The sequence below is a fragment of the Podarcis liolepis genome (genome assembly GCF_965112155.1).
Source record: "Podarcis liolepis genome assembly, chromosome: 5".
NCBI lineage: Eukaryota > Metazoa > Chordata > Lepidosauria > Squamata > Lacertidae > Podarcis > Podarcis liolepis.
This window is the reverse complement of record NC_139556.1, coordinates 57,907,850-57,932,346: the sequence shown is the minus strand read 5'-3', so window position 1 is coordinate 57,932,346 and position 24,497 is coordinate 57,907,850. Positions and strand designations below refer to the sequence as shown.

Sequence of the window (24,497 nt, the reverse complement as noted above, 5' to 3'; positions counted from 1 at the left end):
ACACATATTTTTCTGTCAGCAAGTAGTTTATCATGAGTAGAGAATACTATTACATTTTAAGCATTGTGAATTGAAATAGTTTTATGGTGAGGTGCAATATTGTGTGCTATAGGCTCAGTGGAGGCATGGTGATACAATAGTGATATATTGGTTTCTATAGCTAAAATATATTAGTTGAAACAAATGGGATCCTGTTCTCCTCTCTCCACATCTTTCTCACTTCCTTCCAGTTGATCAGCATTCATGCCCACTGAGCATGCTCGGTTCTCATTGAACTGTTCTGGGGTTTCCCCCCTCCATTTTGGATTTTTCTTTGTGAGTTGGGATGGACACACTTGTGCACAGTTCTGGCTGGGTTAAAATATTGGATTTTTCTATTTTTGTATAACTTCTTAGAAATTCAATTGTTGGGGCTGTTTACAGTATTTTTTACCTCTCAAATCAGTCAGCGTTATGTGGTCGTTGAGTCCTCATTGGACTCCTTCAGGCTCCCTTACAGATGGGGTTTCCGGTGTGGGATTTGTGGGCACCACAGCTTCCTCAGAAACCTCCCCACTAGTTACCTGTCAAGCCCCTCTGCTTGTCTCTTTTTTTTTTAAAGAAACGAGGGTTTGTGTGCTCTTTTGTTTAGGAGGGATTGTTTTTTTAGGGGTTGTTTTAAAAAACTTTTTATTTTTTTGAGATGTGTATAGGTGTTTTGCTTTTTGCCTGTTTTCTTTCTTTTAAGTGTCTGAGAATCTTCAGTTTTTTCTTCTATGAAATGGGTATTATGTGGTGCCCACGACAGTTTCTTAAATTTCTAAGTATGGCCCTGAGCCCCAAAAGGTTGGGGATTCCTTATCTATTTATTGAAATGTGATGTTTAGTGATCTGTGTGATTTTATGTAAGAATAATTCAGGCTGCAGTATTATACTCACATGGAGGTAAATTCTATTAAACTCAATGGGGCTTACTTACTTTTGAATACAAATAGCAGGGTTTTTTATTTCAGACCAACTTAGTTATTGAAAATGTAAAAAACTCAAAATGACTTACTTCTGAATAAACATGCATAGGATTATACTGCAAATCAGTTTCTTTTCTTCAGACCTGTGATTTATCTAACTTAAATTCGATATCTTGTTTCTAATAGTTGTTTCAGAGGAAGTGTACAGAAATGTAGGACAAACATTGTCAAACAAATGGCTTCCAGGCTGTGGCATGTAAACCATGCACTGTAACCTGCCAGGTCCTAGATATACTCTCTAACTTCCTGGGACTACAAAGTATTGATAAGCCTAGCATTATTTTAAGGCCGAAATGGTGTTGATTCCCCCACCCCATCCCAAGTAACTGCTTAGTGAAGAATTGAAGAACAGCATGCTTTGAAGTGACATCTTCAAGGAATATATGATCATGAAAACAAAGACAGCAGTTGTGATATAAACACTGGAATCTTTAAAAGTTGTGTTTTATAATTGGATACTTTGTGTAATGGTAAGTCTTTATAGATGGGCTGAAGTTATGTTTAAAAGACTCTGCTTGCCTAAAGGATTGTGCATTTAAAATAGGATGGAATGTAAGCTTCATATGGTATGAGTTGCCATAATCACAGATGTTTTAATCAAAAGGAGGTACCTTGGAGCTATTATACCAATATCTTGGGATATGTCATTATCTTTATCAAGATGCCTTTGGTGACTGACTGATAGATTCTCTCTTTCCTTTCATCCAGGAAAAATATGACAAACCTGCAATAGAAGAAAATATATTTGAAGCGTTGGAAAAAGACTTCCAAGAAGTCATCAATGAGCTTACAGGAGATCAAAGCCTTGAGAAATTTCGCGTGGAATATGAGAAGCTCCACACGGTGCTAAGAAAGTCCTATGAGAATGAAAAGCGTCTCATGGCAAAATGCAGGGAGCTGAATGCAGAGATTGTGGTGAATTCGGCTAAAGTGGCTACTGCCCTGAAACTCTCACAGGATGACCAGACAACAATAGCATCTCTGAAAAGGGTAAAGGAAGCAAAACATGACAAATGCATAACTGAGGCCATAGGAGGTCTTGAACCTGTAAAATGTTAGCACTTTCATGATCCTTAGTATGATGACTTGGTGTGAGTTACAGTTTGTAGTGGAAGTTGATGTCCCTTTACTGTTGATCTCAGCTCTTCTAATTCTGTTAATCATCTGTGGTGGAGAGGGAAGATCAGATTATGCAGAAAAACTCACGGCACCTATACTAAATATTTAATAATACATATTTAAACCATACATTCACATTCAGTTACATTGACTTTATTCTCATGTCACTTGAAACAGTTGTATAATGTAAATGTATATGTGTAGAGTATAATGTATATGTGTAGTGTACGCATGCTGAAGTTGTGGGTCCTTGCTACTCCCCCTGTATGTTACTTCTGTAACATTCCTAGAAAAGTTTTTAATGAGGTCAGTGTTCACCATCAAACTAGCATTTTCGGAATGTAGGTCAAATGAACCTGTAATAATGATTGGGGTTACTCGTGCGTAAGTTGCTGACACTCCTGGCTAGGTTGGCTGGTTAAACCTTTTCTGTCTGGACAGCCCTCTACTTCGTGGCTGTTTCAGTCGCTAGCAGAATCCGTCAGTGGGCGTTTCTTAAACCTTTTCCAGCATAAAAGCTGTTTGACACCAAGTCTCCTCCTACTCTCCCTGCGCGGAAGTCTTCTGCGCAGGGAGGGTGTGGGTAGCGGAGGACCCGTGCTCTCCCCGCTGGTGTCCGGCGAAGAGTCCTGGAGCCCTCTCGCCGATTCCCCCATCTGCCCCCCTTTATCCCTGGTGTTGCGCTGATTTCCTTCCCCAGCTGATGAGCTGCCTCTCTCCCTGCTGGGTCCTTCTCCAGCATCACTTGGGAGCCTTCCCTCCGCCTCTGGCTCCGATGTCAGTTCCCTGACAGAACCCATGCAACGTTTGGCATGTGGTAAAGCTATTGTGTGATTGTTTCATCACATACATGCCTCTAGTTTTCAACAGAAGCCACATTTACAGTGTAACAGCAAAAGTGCTGAAAGTGAATTTAAAAGAATATGCAGGAAATGGACTACTGCGTATGTCAGACTGCTCAGAGCGACACAACCTACATTTACAGTGTGCTAATTTTATAGTGTGAATTTGGTAAAAATAAAATGTATTTATATATCTAATTTTAGGGGCTAGCATAAGATTAATTCTAGTTAGATCTAACAGGTTTTTACAGTCTTTTTGTTTTGTATCTTCAATCAGTCATACTTGAACTGCTTATTTTATTATCTTACCATATTAATACTTCTTTGTCCTTTTACCCTGATACAAAAAGGAACAACCTTGTGTTCCTCCATCTGAAATAAAACAAACAAACAAGAGGACACTTACATAATGTTGTGTATAGTCATGCTCTAGCCAAAGTAAATGACAAAAACAAAAGCCCATTTGGGTATTAAGATGTCCTTCATCTGAGTGTACAGACTCCTTTGACTATGTCAATGAGAGCAGGAAGAGTATGGAGATGAGATGAGCAATTACATTATGCACCAAATTATCCAGTTGTGCCACTGTGGTCCTTTGGGAACTTTTGGGAATGTACAGTAAAGTTGCAGCTTAAGGCTAATTGATTGGACCATTTTTCACTTAGGCAGGTGAAATATGACACCTTTTACTTAGGCAAGTGACACTGATTTTAATGAAACTATTATGACAGTATTGTAAAAAATAACTGATATCATAGAACTGTAGAATCTATTTGATGGCTTGCTTTGGGGCTGCAGTGCTAAGAAAAAACATCAATGAAATTTTGTGGGGTTTTAATGGGATAAAGAGTGCCTGGCATGCTCTGGTCCATGGGGTCACGAAGAGTCGGACACGACTAAACGAATAGACAACAACAATGGGATAAGGAATATTCCTGTAAAATATTATTTTCCCCTTCATCTGCTTTGTTGAACAAATTTGTTCCTTAAACAAATGTAAATGTTACATGGATATTAAATACTATTTTAAAACATGGAATTGCACCAGGATTAATTTTATGGCACCAACAAGTGGTTTTCCTTTAATACAAATAGTAGCTTTAGATGGGTGATTTCAGGACTAAAGCAGAGGAAAATCACACTGCCTGCTGTGAGCATGACAATTATCACCCCACTGCAGGGCTGTTATTTGCATTTTAAAGAAATGAATATTATATATAAAGCTGCATTTAAAACCAAATCTAGATTGGCCCTTAGATTCTAAACACAAAAATAGTTCGTCTGAGGCTAATTCTTCTGTTCTTAAACATATTGTTAGTTACGTGTATAATGCTTTATTGAACTGGACAGTAAGCTTAATATTATCACTTCAAAATCAAACAATATTTACATAATAATGAGATGTGGTATGAGAGCATAGAACATAGAAGAAATATGGTAGATGAAAACACATTTCAAAAGCTTTATGAGAATCCTTTAGGGTGCTTGCCTTTTTACTCAAATTATCCTTCTGAGCTGTCCCAAAAAAGAAGAGAAGAAGCTAAGATGTGGTAGCAAGCAGCTTTCCTGACCCAAGAGCCACAGATATTAAGGGGATGACCTTCTTACTGCCTGAACTCTCTCCATACTTTTATGATTTGATGGACTAGTATATGATGGTTAACAAAGAAAGGGAAAAAATCCCTGGCTATGTGCTGGAAATAATATCCCAAACAGTAGATTTTAAGTTCTATGACAAAACACATGGCTTCAGGTCATGGTTGAGTACCCATCCTTTGACCCCCATTGTTTACGGGCTAGCTTAACCATAAATTGCTTTGCATTGTAATCATTCTCCCAAATATTCATATATTCACATTTATGAGATAAGCAGAAAATATTAAAAATACTAGCTTGCTTTCCCCTGAATTTCTTGTTTGAATCAAATAGAATCATAGAATCTTAAGAGTTGGAAGCTACCCCAAGGGTCATCTAGTCCAACCCCCTGCAATACAGGAATCTCAGCTAAAGCATCCATGACAGATGGCCATCCAGCCTCTGCTTAAAAACCTCCAAGGAAGGAGAGCCCACTACCGCTAGTGGGAGTCTGTTGCACTGCTGAACAGCTCTTACTGTCAGAAAGTTTTCCCCCGAATGTTTAGTTGTCATCTCCTTCTGGACTTTTTAAGGTAAAAGCTGGATTTTAAAATTATGATTATAGAAACGTTGTGCAAAATATGGATAAACTTGACCATGGATTCCAGTGGACTTTAAGCAAGATTCATGCTGATGAAAATAAATAACTTTGAAAATACAATATAATTAGGTATAATGTTCCATATTAGTAGGTATGGATTACTTAATTGAAAGTACTAATATTTACTGGCCAGACGGAATTGGCTAATAGAACAGAACACAGATGAAGACAAAAGGTTGAAAGAAGGCTGAAAACTTTTATTCATTAACCTGGAGGAAAATTAATTAGCTAATTGTTCATTTTTAATTAAATATATGAAACTGTTTTCTTCAACCATCCACAGGAGATCGAAAAGGCTTGGAAAATGGTGGATGCAGCTTATGAGAAGGAGCAGAAAGCAAAGGAAACCATCCTGTCTCTTAAAGAGGAAATTGTGAACTTGACTAAATTAGTGGAGCAAGGATCTGGATTATCATTGGGTCAGGAGCATAAGTGAGTTGCATCTGGAGAGGACTGGGAGAAATTGCCGTTCATTGAGACTACATTTGATAAAGATAATGCAAATAATCTTGCAAAAACCTGCACATATTATATTTTAGGTGGGAAAATATATTTCATGTGTGAAAAGCTGTGTGTTTGCACCCTCAGAATAGCTTGATAATTTTTATTCAAAAGCCACAGCAGTCTATCCCCTAGCCAGGATGCCTTATGTGCCCTCTCCCAGCAAGTTTTTCTGCCACTGATTTTAGCAGTGGTACAAATAAAAGAAGCATGGCAATGGGGTGGGCAGAAAGGTTTAAACTCCTTGGCCAAGTCCAGTTCCCTGATGAGGATGCAAATTGCCCCTTCCTGGTCTTCAGATCAACCATATGATGAGTGGGGAGAGGGCAGTAATGGGGGGGGGGGCTGTGTGCCCACACACATTTTTTCCAACACCTACCACTGGTATGTGGTCCCCAGAGTGTTTGCCAAAGGTGAATGTGGCCCTCAAGCCCAGAAGCGGTTGCCACCCCTGATCTAGGATTTATGTTCTGGGGAATGTTAGGCCATGGGGGCATCTTCAACCTCTGCATTGATTAGTGGTTTCAGTGCATGAAAAATGTTAAGAAATTGTCAGTGTGCAACAGTGTGATTGGTAGATGGGAAAGCAGTTGCCACAACCATTTGGTGTTGCTATATTAGCTTTAATTTGTACTGTTAATCTTGTGATTTTAGCTTTGCTGCTGGGAGCACCTGTGTAATAGTTGCGTAACAGTTGCCAGCATACTTGGAGCATAAATTCAAGCTGCCTTCCACATGGGTTTTCAGTTGGAACCCAGTGTCTCTCATTGTTACTCAGTGTGTCTAACTTTTGCTGTTGATAATAACAATAATAGGCAGTCGGTGCTCATGGCACCTTCCCTGTGGGTCCCTGCTTTGAAGAGCTTACAATCTAAATTTTAGCACTGCAGTATGTGGTTGTTTCATTTACATGTACAGTTAATAGTTAATGCAGGGCACAGGAACTAGAGAGCTTTGCCAAACACTTCATGGAAAAGGTGGGAAAGTATACTGGTCAGTAGGGGAGAAAGGGAAGTCTTCTTTGTTGGTCAGAAGGTTTTTGGAGGGTCGACGGTGCTGAAGCCAGATGAGCAGATATCCTGGGCAGATTATGTTCTTGTCTGTACATCTCTTGAATCCTGGACGTTTATGTGTCATGTAATATCTCAGATTAGCTGAGACAACCTATTCAAATCCAAAGGAAGACACCCAAAAAACGGCAAGACAGGAGTAGAGGAGCGGGCATACAGTGAACATGCTGCAGAGCATGACAGTTTAGAGTTCTGATCATTAGGTTGGAAGGAACTAAGTTTGAATCATGAATTCAGCTGAAGAATAAAAACTACTGGGTTATGATTTTTGCTACTAAGTAGTAATAGGGTGTTTTTAGTAAATGTTCACAGACATGCAATTTAGTTGACAGGTTTTGTGAGCTAATAGAAGGGGAGTTTCATGTAAAGCAGTTATATCTTTACACTATCATTTCCCAGAAAGCACCTTTTGCGGAGAACACGGAGAAGTTGACTTAGATCTTTTTTTCCTCCACAGCCTGCGGGAATTGCTAAAATTCAAGGAAGAAGTAACAAAGGAGCGAGACCAGCTTTTGTCAGAGGTTGTAAAGTTACGTGAAAACGTAACAAATATGTCAGATCAACAGCACGAAGCAGAAATGACAAAAACTGTGGCGGAACAAACCATTGCTGAGGTCTGTGTAAACCCTATTTGCTGTCACTTTTGTCTTTGTCTAGAAGGCTTTCCAAGCTTGCCAATTTGTCTCTATTAACTACCACCTGTTATTTTACTTCCTAAACCTTTTCCAGGCGGGTTGGTGAGAAGTCTTCAGTGACAGAGCATCATCAGTGCATTTAATCTCTTTCATTGATCTCTGACATATCTTTTTCAGAACAGTTTTCCTTCTGTAGGGGACTTAAATGTTTGCCAAATCTGCACCAACTGGAGCTGCTGCTTTATAAATACTGAGAAGACATGTTCCTACCCTGCTGAGTTTATAATCTAGATTAGATTGAGGGGAGACATCAGGGGAGAGGGCAGAATGGAGCCAGGAGTAGGTTTTTAACTTTAGGTAGAGTGGGAGGGGAACAGCCTGAGAACCAGGGTTCCTTCTTCTGCTGGTTCCATCCCTTTTGCTTGCATCCCATCTGGCATCCCATCTGAGTTTTGTGATCATTTCTTTCTTGTACTTGTAAAACCCATATGGGTTTGTGGGGTAGATAGTGGGGGTGTTCAGCGATCTCTAGACTTTCTTGCCCCTCACTCCTGAAACATTCCTTTCACTGTTCATCAGATCACTTCTTTGTCTTCCCTGAAGTCTCCCAAAAACATATTTTGTTTCACAAAACCATTCCTTAAGCAACTGTGCTTCAACCTCACCTCCATTCTTCATGTGAAGCGTTGACTTTATCTCCTTAGCCCTATTTTGCCCAATACTGATTGTAAGTTCTCTGGCTGGGGTTCTGTTCAATTTTACTGTGTAGCGACATGGGTAGCACTGTGGTCTAAACCACCTTGGGCTTATCTATCGTAAGGTCAGCAGTTTGAACCTGCGCGACAGGGTGAGCTCCCATTGCTTTGTCCAGCTCCTGCCAACCTAGCAGTTCAAAAGCATACCAGCGCAAGTAGATAAATAGGTACTGCTGAGGCAGGAAGGTAAACGGCGTTTCCGTGCGCTCTGGCTTCCGTCATGGTGTCCCATTGCTCCATGAACAGTTTAGTCTTGCTGGCCACATAACCCGAAAAAAGCTGTCTGCAGACAAATGCTGGCTCCCTCGGCCTGAAAGCAGAGATGAGCACCACACCCCATAGTCAAATTCAACTAGACTTAACTGTCCAGTGGTCCTTTACCTTTTTACCTTTTACCTTTACCTTACTGTCCAGATGCTGTGTAAATTGTTTAAATAGCAAAAAGTAGAATGCCGAACTTAAATGTGGGTAAAATATACACTTACTGATTCCTCTGATTAAAAGAAAAACATTTTTTTTTTTGCCATTTCCTCCTATATTGCTGTTTGCAGCTTAATCAGGAAATCCAGTTGCGTCAGAATGAGGCTTCAAGGGAGGCCCGAAGAAAAGAAAAAATGGAGAGGGAACTAAAACAGCAGCAGATGGAATTAGACAGTAAATTGGCTGAAATGAAGGCAATGCAGCAGAATATGAATAGAAACAAGGAGGAACTCTTGAGAATTGAACAGCAGCTCAAGGAGCAAAAGGTAATGTAGGGTCTGACATTGAACTTCCTTAAAAACACACACACATAGACTCTTCAGATCAAGGTCAGATTTTCAGGACAGAATGAAAACACTTGGGGAAACTAAACACTTTCTTTTTCTTGGTCATATACGGCTAATATAGATTTTGACAAAAATCCCACCTGCTCCCTCACTCGCACTGAAGTAATTTGAGAATGCCTTCTAAAGATTTGTGGCAAAATAAGACAATAAAGCCACATGCACAAAATTACATCCTGGTCCCTTGGGTTTGTTAAAAGTATCTCTGAGTGTGAGCCTTTAGTTACATGACATGAGATAAATGAATGCATAACTGTGGGATCCTGTAACATGGGAAGCAAACATGGTTCCCTACTGTTGGGCTCCATCTTCCAATCCAACAGCATCTGGACTGTACCCCCCACCCCACTGTAAGATGACAGGGTACTTCCTGTTTCCTCTGAGGTCTGCCAAGGAACAAATATGAGAGAGCAGGAATCAGGAAGGATTCTAAAGATGGGACTCATGTCTGGTTTGTAAAATTATCCAGCAGCACATAACACAGTTTTACATATGTGAGTCTAGCAATACCCATTATGAGCCCATTGATAGTTCTTGAAATTATGGTCTTTCCTTTGTTGCTTAAAAAAAAAGTTGCATTGAAAATGTGGCAGCTCCGGATAGCGACTAGTAGTTGCATTTATGTCTTATTAAATGGGCTACTGGCTTTCTACTGAATATTTCTATGAACTTGATGCAGATGCGTTTGAACCTTTTTAGTGGCTACATTAAAATGAATATGCCATATTTTCTTGTATATAAATGAATTTTATCAGAAAACTCACTTGAATGTATTTAGTTTCTGTAGGTCTTTAAGAACTCACTTTGGAAATTTCAGTGTCTCAGGGTATATTCACACACAGTTGGTTTAAGCAGCATGGCATCTGTGGGGAAAAACCAGCTTATGCTGACTTATTATTTGACTTATTATTGTGTGAATGCTGCTTTTTTTGTGCAAAGGGATAATCCACACCACCACATTTGTGGTGTTGGGCCAGAAGCTGATTTTGGCTGAGAAGAGCATGTGTATGACTGTCTCGGTGTGGACTGATGCAGCTTGAGTAGCAGAAGCTGATGTTTTTCTGCAGTTGCCTCAAACTAATAAAACATAAGAATGGACTTTCACTTCTGCCTAAAACAGTGTTCATGCTCTGATGCCATGGCTCACCAGACTGTCATTTCATACTAGTATATTTCTTAACATACAATTGTTGCTCATTTCCCTCTGAAATATTGAAGCCTGCAGATAAATAAGGAAGCATGACAATAATATTTTCCTATCTGTCACTTGTGAGGTTAGCTGTCAGAATGCTGGTAAAGATCTTTAGACAGAAGTTGCTGTCAAAGTGCAAAGTATTTATTTTTAAAAACCAAAATATCATTTCTTAGCATTTTTCTGATCAGGCCTTAAAATGGTCTAGATTGTTTTTTCACTCCATTTCCCCTGATGCTGCAAAGCCCTATGAGAAGCAATTTTAGTAAACAGTAAAAGAGGTTTGGTAATTGTAAAGCAGTTTCTTCCTGGAACAAAAGTCTTCCTGGAGTTGCTTGTGTCATGCAAATGTATAGTCCTTCCTTCCATTCCCTGAGTGTATTTGGGTAGACGTCTGTGACAGTTGTTCATTTAGATGAAGTATTTAATAAAACCAAGCACAGATTCGGTGTATATGCAGAACTGAAAGGAAAATTTTATTGTCTCTGTCAAATACATTGGTCCTGATGTAGCCTTTTAAAATAGTGTGATGATCCATTTACACATTACGAATGGTAATTGTGGGCCAGTCCTGGCATAGCTATTAGCAGCCACAGAATGGCGCCAAGTTTGCTTTACTAACATGCTTCTCTGCTCCCAGAATGTATTGTGTGTATTGATTTTAATCAGTCTGTCAGATAGTGATGTCTTGCTACCCTTTTCTGTTCTTCCTATTGAGGTAACTGAATTTCACTGGAATATGCACTTCTATGGACTCAAGTAATTATGAACATGTTGAACATATGAAGTTGCTTTATATTAAAAATACTATCTAGACTAGTATTGTGACAGCAGCCCTGAAGGTGCACTCTTCCACTGTCTCCCAAGACAGACGGACGCCAACCCATCTAGACCAATATTATGACAGGCAGTGGTGTATCATGGTCTTAGGGGCAGTCTTTACCAGCTTTACCAATGGCAATCCTTTGCCTTGAAATACTTGAGATTGAGCCTGGGATCTTCTGCAGTGATACAATATGTAGTCTACCATCTCATAATAGTCACTGCTTTTTATTAATGTAGCATATGTCTGCTAAGATTTATAATTTATTTTCATGATTGCTGATAAAAACCATTTGACTCTATTTCTCATTTGCAGTGGTTACAGGAAGTGTTGTACACTACCAAATGTCAATAAGGCATTAAAATATTTATTGGCTACCTGTGAGGGAGGCTTACAAAGATCCTACAAAAAAGATTATACCCCCTGAGTTATTCATTAGAAGCTGCCACTCTCATTCCCAGTTTCTGAACAATTGTCATATTTCTCAAATAGGATACATTACTAATATGGTGGTAAATGGCATTTGATTTAAAAAAAAGGTGAAGGAATTCTGTTCTCCTTAGAAGCTTTGTAGAAGTTGAGGGTGGTACTAGTATATTATAAATACATTTATGGCTTTGTGCCACAATTCCACAGATTCTGAATGAAAGAGCCACAAAAGAACTTGAACAGTGTACAGCAAGAAATCTCAAGCTCCAGCAAGAAAATGAACAGCATACTTTGGCCATTGATCAACTCATGCAGGAGAACCAGCAGAAAACCACAGAGCTGAGAGTAAGTTCAGTATGACATCAGATACTATCCCAGTTTCAAAACTGCATTGTACAAAATGGCTGCTTAGTAGGTGTGTGATTACTAGATTATGTGTCTAGATGTTTGATCGCTATGAGGCTTCCTTTGAAACACAAATAGCAGATATGGAAAGACAATTCTTGTTGGGACAGAACATTCTCACCCCCAGTGAGAATTACATTACAAAACATGCACATGAATTGCACTGACATCCAGGATAGCCCAAACTTTGGAAGTGGTGACATCATAATCTGCTCATACAATTTATTTTCTGCAAAAACCTTATTCTTCCTATTACGGCCTCTTTTCTATTCCAATTTGTTCCCCAACCTTTTGTGTTTTTTTACATTGGTTTTGTGGCATCTTACAGATTCCTGCCTTTCCAAGATAGGCCAATCTCTCCTTGAGATGAAAGGCACTATATATACCTAAGATATTGCCATTGTTCATCTCTTTTGTCTAATCTCCAGTCAAGAACACATCTGCAGTTACAACATGGTTTCTGTTAAAGAAAAGGACAGAAAACCAATAGTTTATTGAGCTTTAGTAATGTACAACCTGTTCTTCTAAATAGAAGAAGTCATTTGCTGATGAAGTGTTTGCTTCCAAGGGGCCTGGTTGGTTAAAACAATGGAAGCAAGTTCTAGAAGCATATAAAAATATTTATCTGGTGTAGCAAGAGGATTCCATTTCAGAGTTTCAGGCTATCACGATTATTTTCTGATCTATGTTCATGTTTATTAAAAAAGTCATTATCAAAAGCTATTATCACAGCCGATGATCTTCCTTTGGATATGAACCAAGACTTTGGGCACCTAAAAAGCTAAAAAATTAATTGTGGCACAAATTTCATCAGATACATGGTAGACTCAAGCCTACGAATGCTTCTGTTGCACAGTTCTATGAGTGTCAACTTAGAAGTAAGCCTTATGAGTTTAATGGGTCTTACTTCCAGGTGCATAGAATTACACCCTAAAATGCCATAGAACCTTGTTGTTGTTGGCATAAGTTACCAATATTCTAAACTCTTTTCAGGAGTGGGGCTACTGTTGGCTGATTAGCCAGAGCCCAGAAGAGGGAATATAATACTTTAAAATAGATGTTGGCTTGCACCACTCTTTTTGCCAGTGTACGATCTGCTGAGTTGCTAGGTCATGTGACTGAACTAAAAGGTTAAGAATCAGCGTGTCTTGTTATCCTGTCCCGTCCCACCCCTGCATACGTTTGAGTTCTGCAGGCTGAGTCCCAGCTGAGCCACAATCAGGGAGTTACAGCAGCTGAACTAGGACAGCCCAGAATCTTCCTAGTCCAAACTCACTCATCCTGGTGAATCTTGGGTTTGGAGTGCACTGTTAGTTCTTCTGTCCAGCTGTCATTAGGCAAGTGATGGCAAGCTGAGTACTTGGTACTAAAGCTCAAGAGTGCAGCGGAAGAAAAAGGATAGAGAGAAAAGAGGATGAAAAACAAAAGCTGTGCTCTGTAAAGCCTTCAGGGCTCTGAATATTTTCATTTATTGCAAATGACAATGGCTATTATTTTATTTTTTTTACCCAACACATTGCAGTAGGAGCAAAAGTTGATATATACCTTACTAATTGTTGCCTCTCTATTCCTGTTCTTTTGTTTTCTGTAGTCGAGAGAAGATGAGGTGTCTCAGATGCGTCAAGAGATTTCAAAACTTTCTAAAGTGAGAGAGGTTATGCAGCGAAAATTACGTGCTGTAGAAGAGCAAAAGACTCATGCTGAATTCGAAAGGGATACTCTTAAAAATCAGATAAATGGGCTGGAGAGAGGTAGGAGTCAAATTTAATGCAGTGATATGGAAATTTGGTTGGACAAAACAATTTCCCCCCAATATATGTCTTAGCTATACTTCAAGTGTTACAGAAAAAGGCAAGCTCCTGAATTCCCATGATATGTCAACTGTGGGTTTATTATTGTTTAGTTGGTGGTGGCAGGTTGAGGGTATGACAATGTGCTTCAGCATATCTTAAAAATAAACAAATTCTTGTTTATTTTTGTAATGTTTGAAGGAAGTATGGGAAAGCAAACATGCATCTGTGAAATGTGGGCAGTTGCAGTTCCCCTTGCAAGTATTTTCGATATGTTTTGTATCTCTGAGTCTTCTTTCCAACCATTTCAGAAAAGACCTGGTTGACATGCTTGGGAAATCTGCTATTAGCAGTTCCCTGCAGGTGCAGGAACTTGCAGTTTCTAGTAGAAAATAGCAGAATGCAGAATTCCAAGAATTTTGATGCAGCAGGGCTGAGAATTGTGCCGAGTTCTTGGTTAGGAATACAATGCAAGTTGTGGGAGCAGCTATGAATATGTAGTTATGGTCCACTTCTCTTGCCAGGAATCCACCAGAGGTTTATCTCTTGTGTCCTGAGATGAAAGAAGTCAATGGAATATTAAATACTTCATTGTATAAAGGCAAAGTAGAATCTTCATTCTCTCAGTCTTAGAAACCAAATGAGCTTTTCCAAGAGATAAACAGAGTGAAAACAAGATAAAATCACAATATAAAAACACACAATACAGAATCAAAATAAAAAAAACAAAACCAACCCAATAACCCCCTAGTATTTGCCTAGTATTGTATCCTGTTGTGATACATGCTTTCATTATATAAATGAATAATTATTAAAGCAAACTTTTAATTCAGAAATAGTAATTTAAAAAATAAGAAATGGAAAGTGGGGGTTGTTGTGTATTAAATTCTTGCCATGGATTCACTTGATCTGATTAGACTTTCTTTGTGATCAAGAGTCTTCTACTTTGTATGGATTTTGAGTGTTGCCAGTGAATTAATGAATTAATATTTTTTCAGTTACCAGCTGTATGGATTAGTGTATTTCATCAGGGTTATTCTGTATTGCAAGGTTTTTAACCCCACACCCTACAGTAAGCCCAACAAAATCAGACCTCCCTGCAGCTGCAGTAAGCCCTGGAAAGAAACCTCCCACTGGCATGTTCATTTAGGAGACCTTATTGTTGGAACTACTCCTGGGCCTCCATACATCTTAATTTGGCAGAGACATACTTAGAGGTTGGCTAGGTTAGCACCTGCCAAGGCCACAGACTCGGGGGGGGGGGGAGGGTTGATGGACAACAATTTCAGCTCTCTCAGCACCTCAGCGGAACGATCCTGACATTGCATGGGCTGATGCAGCAACCCTGCAGAGCCCCCTCCCTAGTCTGCAGTGGTACTGTCTGTAAGGACGCTGCTGCTTGGTCCGCTGTCCTAGCACGGCAGCTGCTCCTGTCCCCCCCTCCCACTCCCTCTGTTTGCCCTGAGAGCGGCCTTTCGGCTGATGTGGTAACAGTTGAGGCTTTTAATTCACCATAGCTGATTCGCTTTCCCCTGTTTTCTCTCCTGCCTTGACCAATTTCCAGAGTGTGTGCCACTGCATGTTCACATCAGAGAGCAAGGGCCATTGACTTAAGCAGGGCTTACTTCTGAGTAAAGTGTGCACTGGGGCAAAACCTCCAAGTTAGTGCCTTTCTGCTGTCACCTTGTCAGAAGTAATGAATAATCATATTGACTTTTAGTTTTAAAGTAAAACTGCGTTTAAAAAATAACATCCCATAATGTTCAAGTTATGCAGTCTGACTCTGACCTCAAGGTTTATCAACTTTTCCTGTGTTTTAGAGTTGGAAGGTGCAAAAAAACAAGCTGAAATTGACAAAAAGGCTATAGATGAGCTGGTGAGAGAAAGGGACATATTGAACAAGGTGAGTGTGTACATCTGACTCTAGAAAATGCATCTCTCAGTCATTTGTACAAAACCAAATCCTAGTTGTGGTCATTAGTAGTCATTTGGTCAAGTATGAATATGCACACTGCTGCTGGAAAATGCTTCCCCTTTCTTGGGCCCATCAATCTTCTATGAAAGGGCTGCATTTTTGGTGGCAGGGGCTGGGAGAAATTCTTTTACTTTTGTGGGTGATGTGGCATACCATAATAGAAATGAGGTGGCAGAGAGTTTTAGTCTTTCTTTTACTGGAAAAAAAACTTTGCCGGTCCATCAGGTGACCTGATGGACAGCAGCAGCATCCTTCTCATTGAGAGTGGCCCAATGGGAAAAACACGACAGGGGCATTATTGGTAAAACTAAAAATCAGTCTGACAGATATACATCTATTGATCATTAGCGATGACTGGATCAGCCTATTTCTGTTCCATGTCAGTTTTGCATGCACTCAGTCATACGTCTGTTTCCTTTTTGGTTTTGCGGATTGTGTTCTGATCCATGTAAGTCCAGGACTAGTTGGTTTGTGACATAATGCAGACTGAACAAATTTATCCTCCATCCCTATTGAAAAGAATTATTCTTGGATATAAATGTAACAAAGTTCTGTAGACAGTTTGTTTGGCGAAGTTTCACGGATGCCAGTTGTGCCCGGGATTGCAAACTTTGTCCACTATCTGTAGTAACATGCAAACTTTAAATGGAGTGTCTTGCATCTTGGGAACAAGCATTTTTAAAAAATGAAATACCAGGTGTTAAGAGTACCACCTTGGGATGATTTATGTACTTTTCTGGCAATGAGAGTCAAATTATATGTTACATAGTCTCTCCACATTTCTTCTTTCATCAAAAGCTGTGGGAGGCTGCAGTGAGGGGTGAAGGAGGAGTCTTCTAGATAAGGAGCTAGGCAGATTTGAGCAGGAAAACAGCCGGAGGAGACATAATTAAGCAGTCTTCTCCCCCACCCCAACTCCTCTGCTGTTATTTTCATTCTACTGCTGCCTCCTATGGCTGCTTTTCATTAAATTTTTATGAGGAACGGCTAAGGGAGCTGGGCATGTTTAGCCTGGAGAAGAGGAGGTTAAGGGGTGATATGATAGCCATGTTCAAATATATAAAATGATGTCACATAGAGGAGGGAGAAAGGTTGTTTTCTGCTGCTCCAGAGAAGCGGACACGGAGCAATGGATCCAAACTACAAGAAAGAAGATTCCACCTAAACATTAGGAAGAACTTCCTGACAGTAAGAGCTGTTCGACAGTGGAATTTGCTGCCAAGGAGTGTGGTGGAGTCTCCTACTTTGGAGGTCTTTAAGTAGAGGCTTGACAACCATATGTCAGGAGTGCTCTGATGGTGTTTCCTGCTTGGCAAGGGGTTGGACTCGATGGCCCTTGTGGTCTCTTCCAACTCTATGATTCTATGATTCTATAAATAAGAAAAAGTCAGGAAATTCCCATGTCATGTATCTCCCATGTAATGTCATGTTTGGACATGAGTGCTTGGTATTATTAGGCTTTGTGAAATCACTCTTATACAATGTGTCCCCTAACCATCTTCACTGTTTGTTTGCAGAACTTGCTCAAGGCTGCTACCGTTACTCAAAAGCAGATGAACCTTGTTAAGCTCCATGAACAGTCAAAGAAGAACCTGGAAGAAGAAATTCAGAATTATAAGGATGAGGCTCAGAAGCAGAGAAAGATAATCTTTCAGCTCGAAAAAGAGAGAGACCGCTATATCAATGAAGCCAGTGATCTCACACAGAAGGTATGAGAGAGTTGTTTGCAGACTTTTGCCTTTCAGAACTAACAAGATGTTCTTTTCAGTTCTTGACTTTCTATATGAATTTTGCCAAGGTCCTCTCAGTGGTCTTTAGGGTACAAGAATAAAGTTCCAGTGAGTCATACTTATTTCTCTGCATGTTCGTTACATCTTAAAGAGTCCACTTAAGCATACATTCTGGTATCTACAGTTAGTGCCCTAAAAACCCTCCTGTTGCCTGGCTAATCAAGAGATCTAGGATCTAAAATAAACATACTTAATTATGCTGCCAGAAAAACTCTAATTCTGTGATGGGAGTAAATTATGCAGATTAAGAAAATTGACATCTTTTTACTTAACTAGCATGTTTTGCTTGATGTGAAAAATTTGCTGGTTGGGGACAGAATAATTTTGTTTTTGTTGGAACATATGAGCAGGATGCATGGGATTTTGTGAATTAGCAGGCATGTGGAAATGGGAGAAAAGGGGTGAAGAGCCTGCAGAGATTACAAGGAGCTGTGCAGAGCATGTCTTATCAGGCCTCAGATAGCATGTAGAGGGACAAAGAAAGGCAAGTGCTCCCTAGAAAATTGCTTGCCCTTCATTTCTCTTCCCATTTGAGAGACATTGCTAGGTTGTTACAGCTGTTAAATCCTGAATGACTATATAAGGGTTTTTTTTGCATTTTTTATCTGAAAGCTTGGGCAAGTGGGAAAAAGCTTTCCCCTTTGCTCTCCTCCAACCTTACCCTGCACTCATTAGCTTGTTGCTTTTGTAGTACAGCCCATACCTCAACCACTAACATTTATACACAGATATCTCTTGGCTTCGTGCACTTAAGGTGAAATTGCTTGGGTATTAATTATTTATCCACTATAAAATAACTTACTCTTTTCTCAGTAATATAAAGGATATGGCATTATAATTAAGAAGGGTTTTTTAGATTGGCCATGCGGATATCTAGACTTCTCTTCTTGCATAAAAAGCTGTTACTGCTCAGTATGTAACTTGAATCCGATCTGTTGAACAAAACACAAGTTGTGAATTTTTGCAGAAGCTATGTCATAGCCTGTTTTGTTAACTCAAGCTGGTTAGGTGGAGCTTTCTTGCTTGCTTCCTCTGCTATGTGACTGTAAAATGCTCTGTTATTTGCTTGAGAACTGACTGAAGAGCTCTACATAAAACTCACTGACAGGCATGCTAGCTTCCAGTCTGTTTTCTTCTCATTGTTATTCCCTGCTCACTTTACTTTCTGTATCTTTATCTGATTAACAGATAGGTGCCTTCTTGTATGACAGCATGTATAAATTCCTTGTAATAACAATTCCATTTAAGTAAGATTTGTTATTATTTTGGTATCTTAAATTGTCTTGTGTTTATGGCAGTGAATCCTTATCAATAGCATTACATACTGTGTATCAGTGTGTGTGTGTGTGTGTGTGTGTGTGTGTGTGTGGAAAGTGAGAGAAATTGACGTGATCACCTGTCCACAGGCTCTTGATTTGTTAAGTAATCAAGAAGAGAAATTTTTATGTGGTAGCATGATTTTTACATTTTACATTTACATTGGCCTACTTCCTTGGCCTAGAGATAAAGAGCTATGTATGTATGTATGTATGTATGCATGCATGCATGCATGTTTGACGGATGGATGCCAACAACAGGAGCCATGGCCATTTCAGTGCTCCACCACAGTTGATGTTAACCATAGGAAGGAATATTAAGAACTCTTGGGTATTCTTAAAAAAGATTATTGAGGCCTGTTATGAACAAGGCACATCAGTCATTGCTGGCACCTCAGAAAGGACCTTATAACTAGAGGTGATTGTCCAAGTTTGAGTATATGTAATGCCAGTCCAAAATGGAAAATCATAAACCAAGAAAAAAATACATTTGATTTCTTCACTGGAGGTGAATTCTGACTTTGGACAGCCTTCGCACATAGCTGGTGCAAACACATTTTGCAAAAATATCAGGATATTTATAGATCATCAACTTCAAGTGAGAATTAGCTCAAGATCTGTTTTATCATTGAATGCATTTCATATGGTACTCTCTAGCTACACATAAAAACCAAGGAGCAAAAATGCTAATACCTAAAAATTGCCAATAGGTTGCACAAATAAAACTGTGAAAGAAGAACATAATGAATACATTTTTGGTGATTTTGATGTTTACTGCATTCCCTTCAGTGCTTCTTCCCTTCTTCCCTTTGTCTGAGAAGCTTATCCATAACAAAGCATGATCTGCCTGCCAAATTTCTATGTTTAGGAGACTTGGGGACTTTCCAAACCAGCTGCTTATTGAGCAATCATGCTGACATATTCACACACAACTTGAGCAGAAATTATACAGCATTGTCTGTTTATTGAGTATTCATTCTGATATGTTTGTGTTGAAGTTTTATGATATTGCCAACTAGTGGTTATTATCCCATACTTTCTAGTGCAATTTTCCATCACCTTTCTTACCAAACATTTTGCTATTAAAAAGGTAATGGGATATTTGTGCTAGAAATTGTTGTGTAACAATCAGGTTTTGTGTGAATAAACAATCCATCTGGAAGCTCCAAAATAATAGTAACTCTCAAAATCTTTAGTTTAGTATGTTGTTGTTGTTGTTTAGTCATTTAATCGTGACCGACTCTTCATGACCCCATGGACCAGAGCACGCCATACACTCCTGTCTTCCACTGCCTCCCACAGTTTGGTCAAACTCATGTTGGTAGCTTCGAGAACACTGTCCAACCATCTTATCCTCTGTCGTCCCCTTCTCCTAGTGCCCTCAATCTTTCCCAGCATCAGGGTTTTTTCCTGGGAGTCTTCTCTTCTCATGATGTGGCCAAAGTATTGGAGCCTCAGCTTTAGGATCTGTCCATCCAATGAGCACTCAGGGCTGATTTCCTTCAGAATGGATAGGTTTGATCTTCTTGTAGTCCATGGGACTCTCAAGAGTCTCCTCCAGCACCATAACTCAGAAGCATCAATTCTTCAGCGATCAGCCTTCTTTATGGTCCAGCTCTCACTTCCACACATCACTACTGGGAAAACCATAGCTTTAACTACATGGACCTTTGTTGGCAAGGTGATATCTCTGCTTTTTAAGATGCTGTCTAGGTTTGTCATTGCTTTTCTCCCAAGAAGCAGGCGTCTTTTAATTTTGTGACTGCTGTCACCATCTGCAGTGATCATGGAACCCAAGAAAGTAAAATCTCTCACTGTCTCCATTTCTTCCCCTTCTATTTGCCAGGAGGTGATGGGACCAGTGGCCATGATCTTAGTTTTTTTGATGTTGAGCTTCAGACCATATTTTGCGCTCTCCTCTTTCACCTTCATTGAAAGGTTCTTTAATTCCTCCTCACTTTCTGTCATCAAGGTTGTGTCATCTGCATATCTGAGGTTGTTGATATTATATACTGATAATTCAGTGCATAAAGCCCCAAACGTGCGACCATTGTTAGGTCAAGGAAGTAGCATAACATAGCACTTGAATTTGTAGGCATCCAAAGAAGCTGAATGTTGAAAGATTCAGGACAAAGTATTTCTCCACACAGCACATAATTGAAACAATGGAATGTGCTCCAACAACCTGTAGTGATGACACAAATTTGAATGATCTGCACTGGTTTCAGGTTTGCTACTGGGCTGGGTTGGGTTAAAGGTGTTACTATTTGTATATAAGGACCCTAACAACTTGGAAGAAATAAAAAAATTCCTTCCAGTAGCACCTTAAAGACCAACTAAGTTAGTTCTTGGTATGAGCTTTCGTGTGCATGCACACTTCTTCAGAAGTGTGCATCTGAAGTGTATCTGAAGAAGTGTGCATGCACATGAAAGCTCATACCAAGAACTAACTTAGTTGGTCTTTAAGGTGCTACTGGAAGGAATTTTTTTATTTTGACTATGGCAGACCAACACGGCTACCTATCTACAACTTGGAAGAAGTATACCTATGAGATCACCTTATGCCACATGTACCAATAGACTGCTTTAGCTCAGCAGAATAGGCACTACTCTAGGTGCCACATAATACACAATGCATTTGCAAGAACTTGATATATGAAATAAATAGTTTAATTAAAAGAAGATTGATGGAAGATAAAGCTATTCATGTGGGCACACATTGCAGGGCTAATTTTCTATGCAGGACAATTAATATATCTTTTCCTTTATTACTGTTTTTCACTGTATTATTATTAAATGTTTTTATAGAGCACTTCATGGCATAAAGCCATCAAAGCAGTGTATTAATAAAAACAGAATTCTAAAACAATAAAACTATCTGTACAGACTCTAAAAACAATGAAGCCATTTAATTAAATATAAAATTGATCTTGATCTTCATAAATGACTAATTATGCTTCAGGGAAAACTTTCCTAAACAAAAATGTCTTTAGTAGGTGCCTAAACAGTATCACTCTAGGTGCATATCTTATGTGATTCCACAGAGCTGGTGTGACAACACTAAAAGCCCAGTTTCTGCTATAGCCTGAGCACACTTCTGGGGTGTATGGTACTCTCAACTGAGGAATGCAGTTGCCAGGCGGGTATATAGTGGGTAAGGCAATCCTTTAGATATCCTGGTCCCCAGAGTACAAGGAATGCTCTGCAAAGTAACCTTTCAAATGTAGTCTGAAAGACAAGATTGCTTAGTAGTAAGTGAAGCAAATAATGTAGATCCAACGCAGAATTTGTGATAAGCAACTTAGTTCATTTAACAATGGCTGCACTCCGAAGCATAGTTACAGGAAAGTAAAACTTAATGAATTCTGGGATTTATTTCTGAGTATGCATGCTTAGGATTGCACAGTAGTTGGTGAAAATGGAGGGTGAAAAGCAAAATACAAATAGATCAGGGCCAGTGGTATTTTTCTGGAAAAGAGGTGCCAGAACTCACCATGAACACCTCCCTTATTCTCTTAGAATGGCAATGGTGCCCACTTGAGAGGTGCTGGAACTAAGTTCTGGTGAGTTCCTGCTGCAAAAAGCCTTGATCAGGGCTATGGCAAAGGTAGGAGAAGCACCATGGCACATGATGTCTGGGCCGAACAAAAGCACTAATGCAAATTGTCCTAATTCTGGCTTCCTAGTATGAGGATATTGACAGAACCAGTGGCTGGCTATAGAGCTAATACTTCTGTGCTTTGAAGCAACTCAGAAGCAATTGCCTTTTTATATTGTTCTAGTTGACCCCAGAGAGCTTCCCAGGATCAAATAATTTAGTCTATTTTTTCAACTGATCTAGTCACAACTGAGGTTTTCTTTCAGATTTTTTAATGTTGTAGATCAGTTTCCAAAACTTGTATACAGATTTGCAAATAATGTATGATGTGCCAAATTGTTTGTGAGAGAAACAACCCTCTCCAGGCTTCTTATTCCAATTTAGGCACATCAGTTTGCTAGATAGGTTGCTTGATGTACATTGTGCACTGTGGCCCCAGTCACAGTGGAAGGATGCTGACTGCTTTCAGTCTGAGATGATTACACCCTGTACAAGATCAGTACATTGAAATCCAGGAAGTTTAGCATTTACAGTTTCATATGAGTTTCTGATGAAGAAATGTTAGAGTTCATTAGTTCATTGAATCATGCCGAAGAGCAGAGGATTCAGATTACCTTTACAGATGACAACCTCCAGCAAATTGACCAAGCGTGAATAACAGGCGCTATGCCAAAAGTGAATCTAGAATTTTAAAAATGCATTTGAATTAGTAAAACTATTTCAGATGGTACAAGTTACTTGAGTCATGGCACATTGTCCTAAGAAGACAGATATTTGTGTCAGTAAGTAAGCAGTCTGTTTCGATCCAGCTTCATGTATGTATGGCAGTTGAAAATCTGACCTTCAATGCAAAATCACTCTACTGAAGCTCATCAAGTGATACTTTGTGCATTCTTCCCAACATGCTATCTGTAAAGGAGATTGTTACAGAGTTCTCAGAAAAAAAAGAAGAACTCAGCATTGTAAGGGAAATGTTTTCCTAATCTCAGTTGACAACTCTTGAGTTATTCATAATAAAATATCCATTAATTCATCCAGTTCCAGTTTGAGAGTTATTGGAGAGGTGTTACTCCCACGCAACAATTTTATAAATTCTTATGAAAGCACAGTCAGCCTCAGAACCATGGATGCCAACTTGTAAAACATAGTAAAGTAGTTTATTATTGTACTTTTGTTCATCAACTCCCAAGATGCATGGTTACAATTCAGTGATCTGTTTTCTAATTTTGCTTCAGCCTAGATAATCACTAAGCTAGGCTTCAGATTTGAAATACACATTATTGATTTTGAGCTCACTTTTATTGCTATTGGCAACTTGTTTTTAACAGGAAAAAGCAAGAGGTAGGAGTAGGAGTTAAATTATAAGCTGGGTCTCTGCTTTTGTTTTAAACTGTAAGCAGTTTTTAGGCATCTCTGCAGTCAGCAACAAATGCACTTGAGTACCATTGCCACTTCTGCAATAAAACTTTCTATATTTAGATGTGCTTTATCTCCTGAGTTGGTTAGAGGTATCTGGTAATCAATTAATTAAGCATTCGCCCCAAAGCTTGCACACTGATAACCCTACTATACACTAGCAAAGCTTGAATTCTTTCAGCATAGACAAATGTGCTGGTTGCAAGGTCTACTACTGAGTAGCTGTTTTGAACATTAATGTTATCTCTTCCTTTGAAGGTTCATGAACATAAATTTATGAATTTAAACAATAGGCCTCAATGCAAGGAAGCTAAGCAGGGTGGACGAATTCCAGCAATCTGTTTCATTACCATCTAATGTCAAGGTAATGAAGAAACCATTTCCAGAACCTCAGATATCTGAAATTTAAAATTTATCAGATTTCTCTGGCTTCTCCTTATGAGTTTTATTAGTGAAAATACATTTTTAAAATATTCCCATGTCTCTCATTACTGCAAAGTTTGTACAGCTCTCCCCAGTCAGTTGGATAAATGAAGTGGAAACTACATAGCATATATGTAAATAATTATATGGGAGGGGGGATTTTGTACAAGAAAGCACAAAAAACCTTGGTGCTAGAGATAGGTTTCTTCCAGTATCTTGCATGGCAGAGACGAACATGAATGCATATTTTTCAAGAGGAAGTTGTAGTAGTAAAATGTTTTTCTTGCCGGTTTCATATCTTACAAACGTCACTATTTGGAGGTTCTATGCTCTCCTTGCTTAATTTGAGAG

The 24,497-nt window shown here is 39.2% G+C and overlaps 1 protein-coding gene across 1 annotated transcript in view; it reads left to right on the top strand.

Annotated features, from left to right (window-relative positions):
• CFAP58 (cilia and flagella associated protein 58) overlaps positions 1-24,497 on the top strand; it is an 86,582-nt gene that overhangs the window by 2,599 nt on the left and 59,486 nt on the right. Inside the window, exons 2-9 of the mRNA XM_083504782.1 lie at positions 1,716-1,997; positions 5,488-5,636; positions 7,233-7,389; positions 8,717-8,911; positions 11,641-11,778; positions 13,430-13,589; positions 15,449-15,531; positions 17,121-17,312. Coding sequence (XP_083360908.1) covers positions 1,716-1,997; positions 5,488-5,636; positions 7,233-7,389; positions 8,717-8,911; positions 11,641-11,778; positions 13,430-13,589; positions 15,449-15,531; positions 17,121-17,312 — 1,356 coding nt within the window. The remainder of the gene's footprint in view (positions 1-1,715; positions 1,998-5,487; positions 5,637-7,232; positions 7,390-8,716; positions 8,912-11,640; positions 11,779-13,429; positions 13,590-15,448; positions 15,532-17,120; positions 17,313-24,497) is intronic.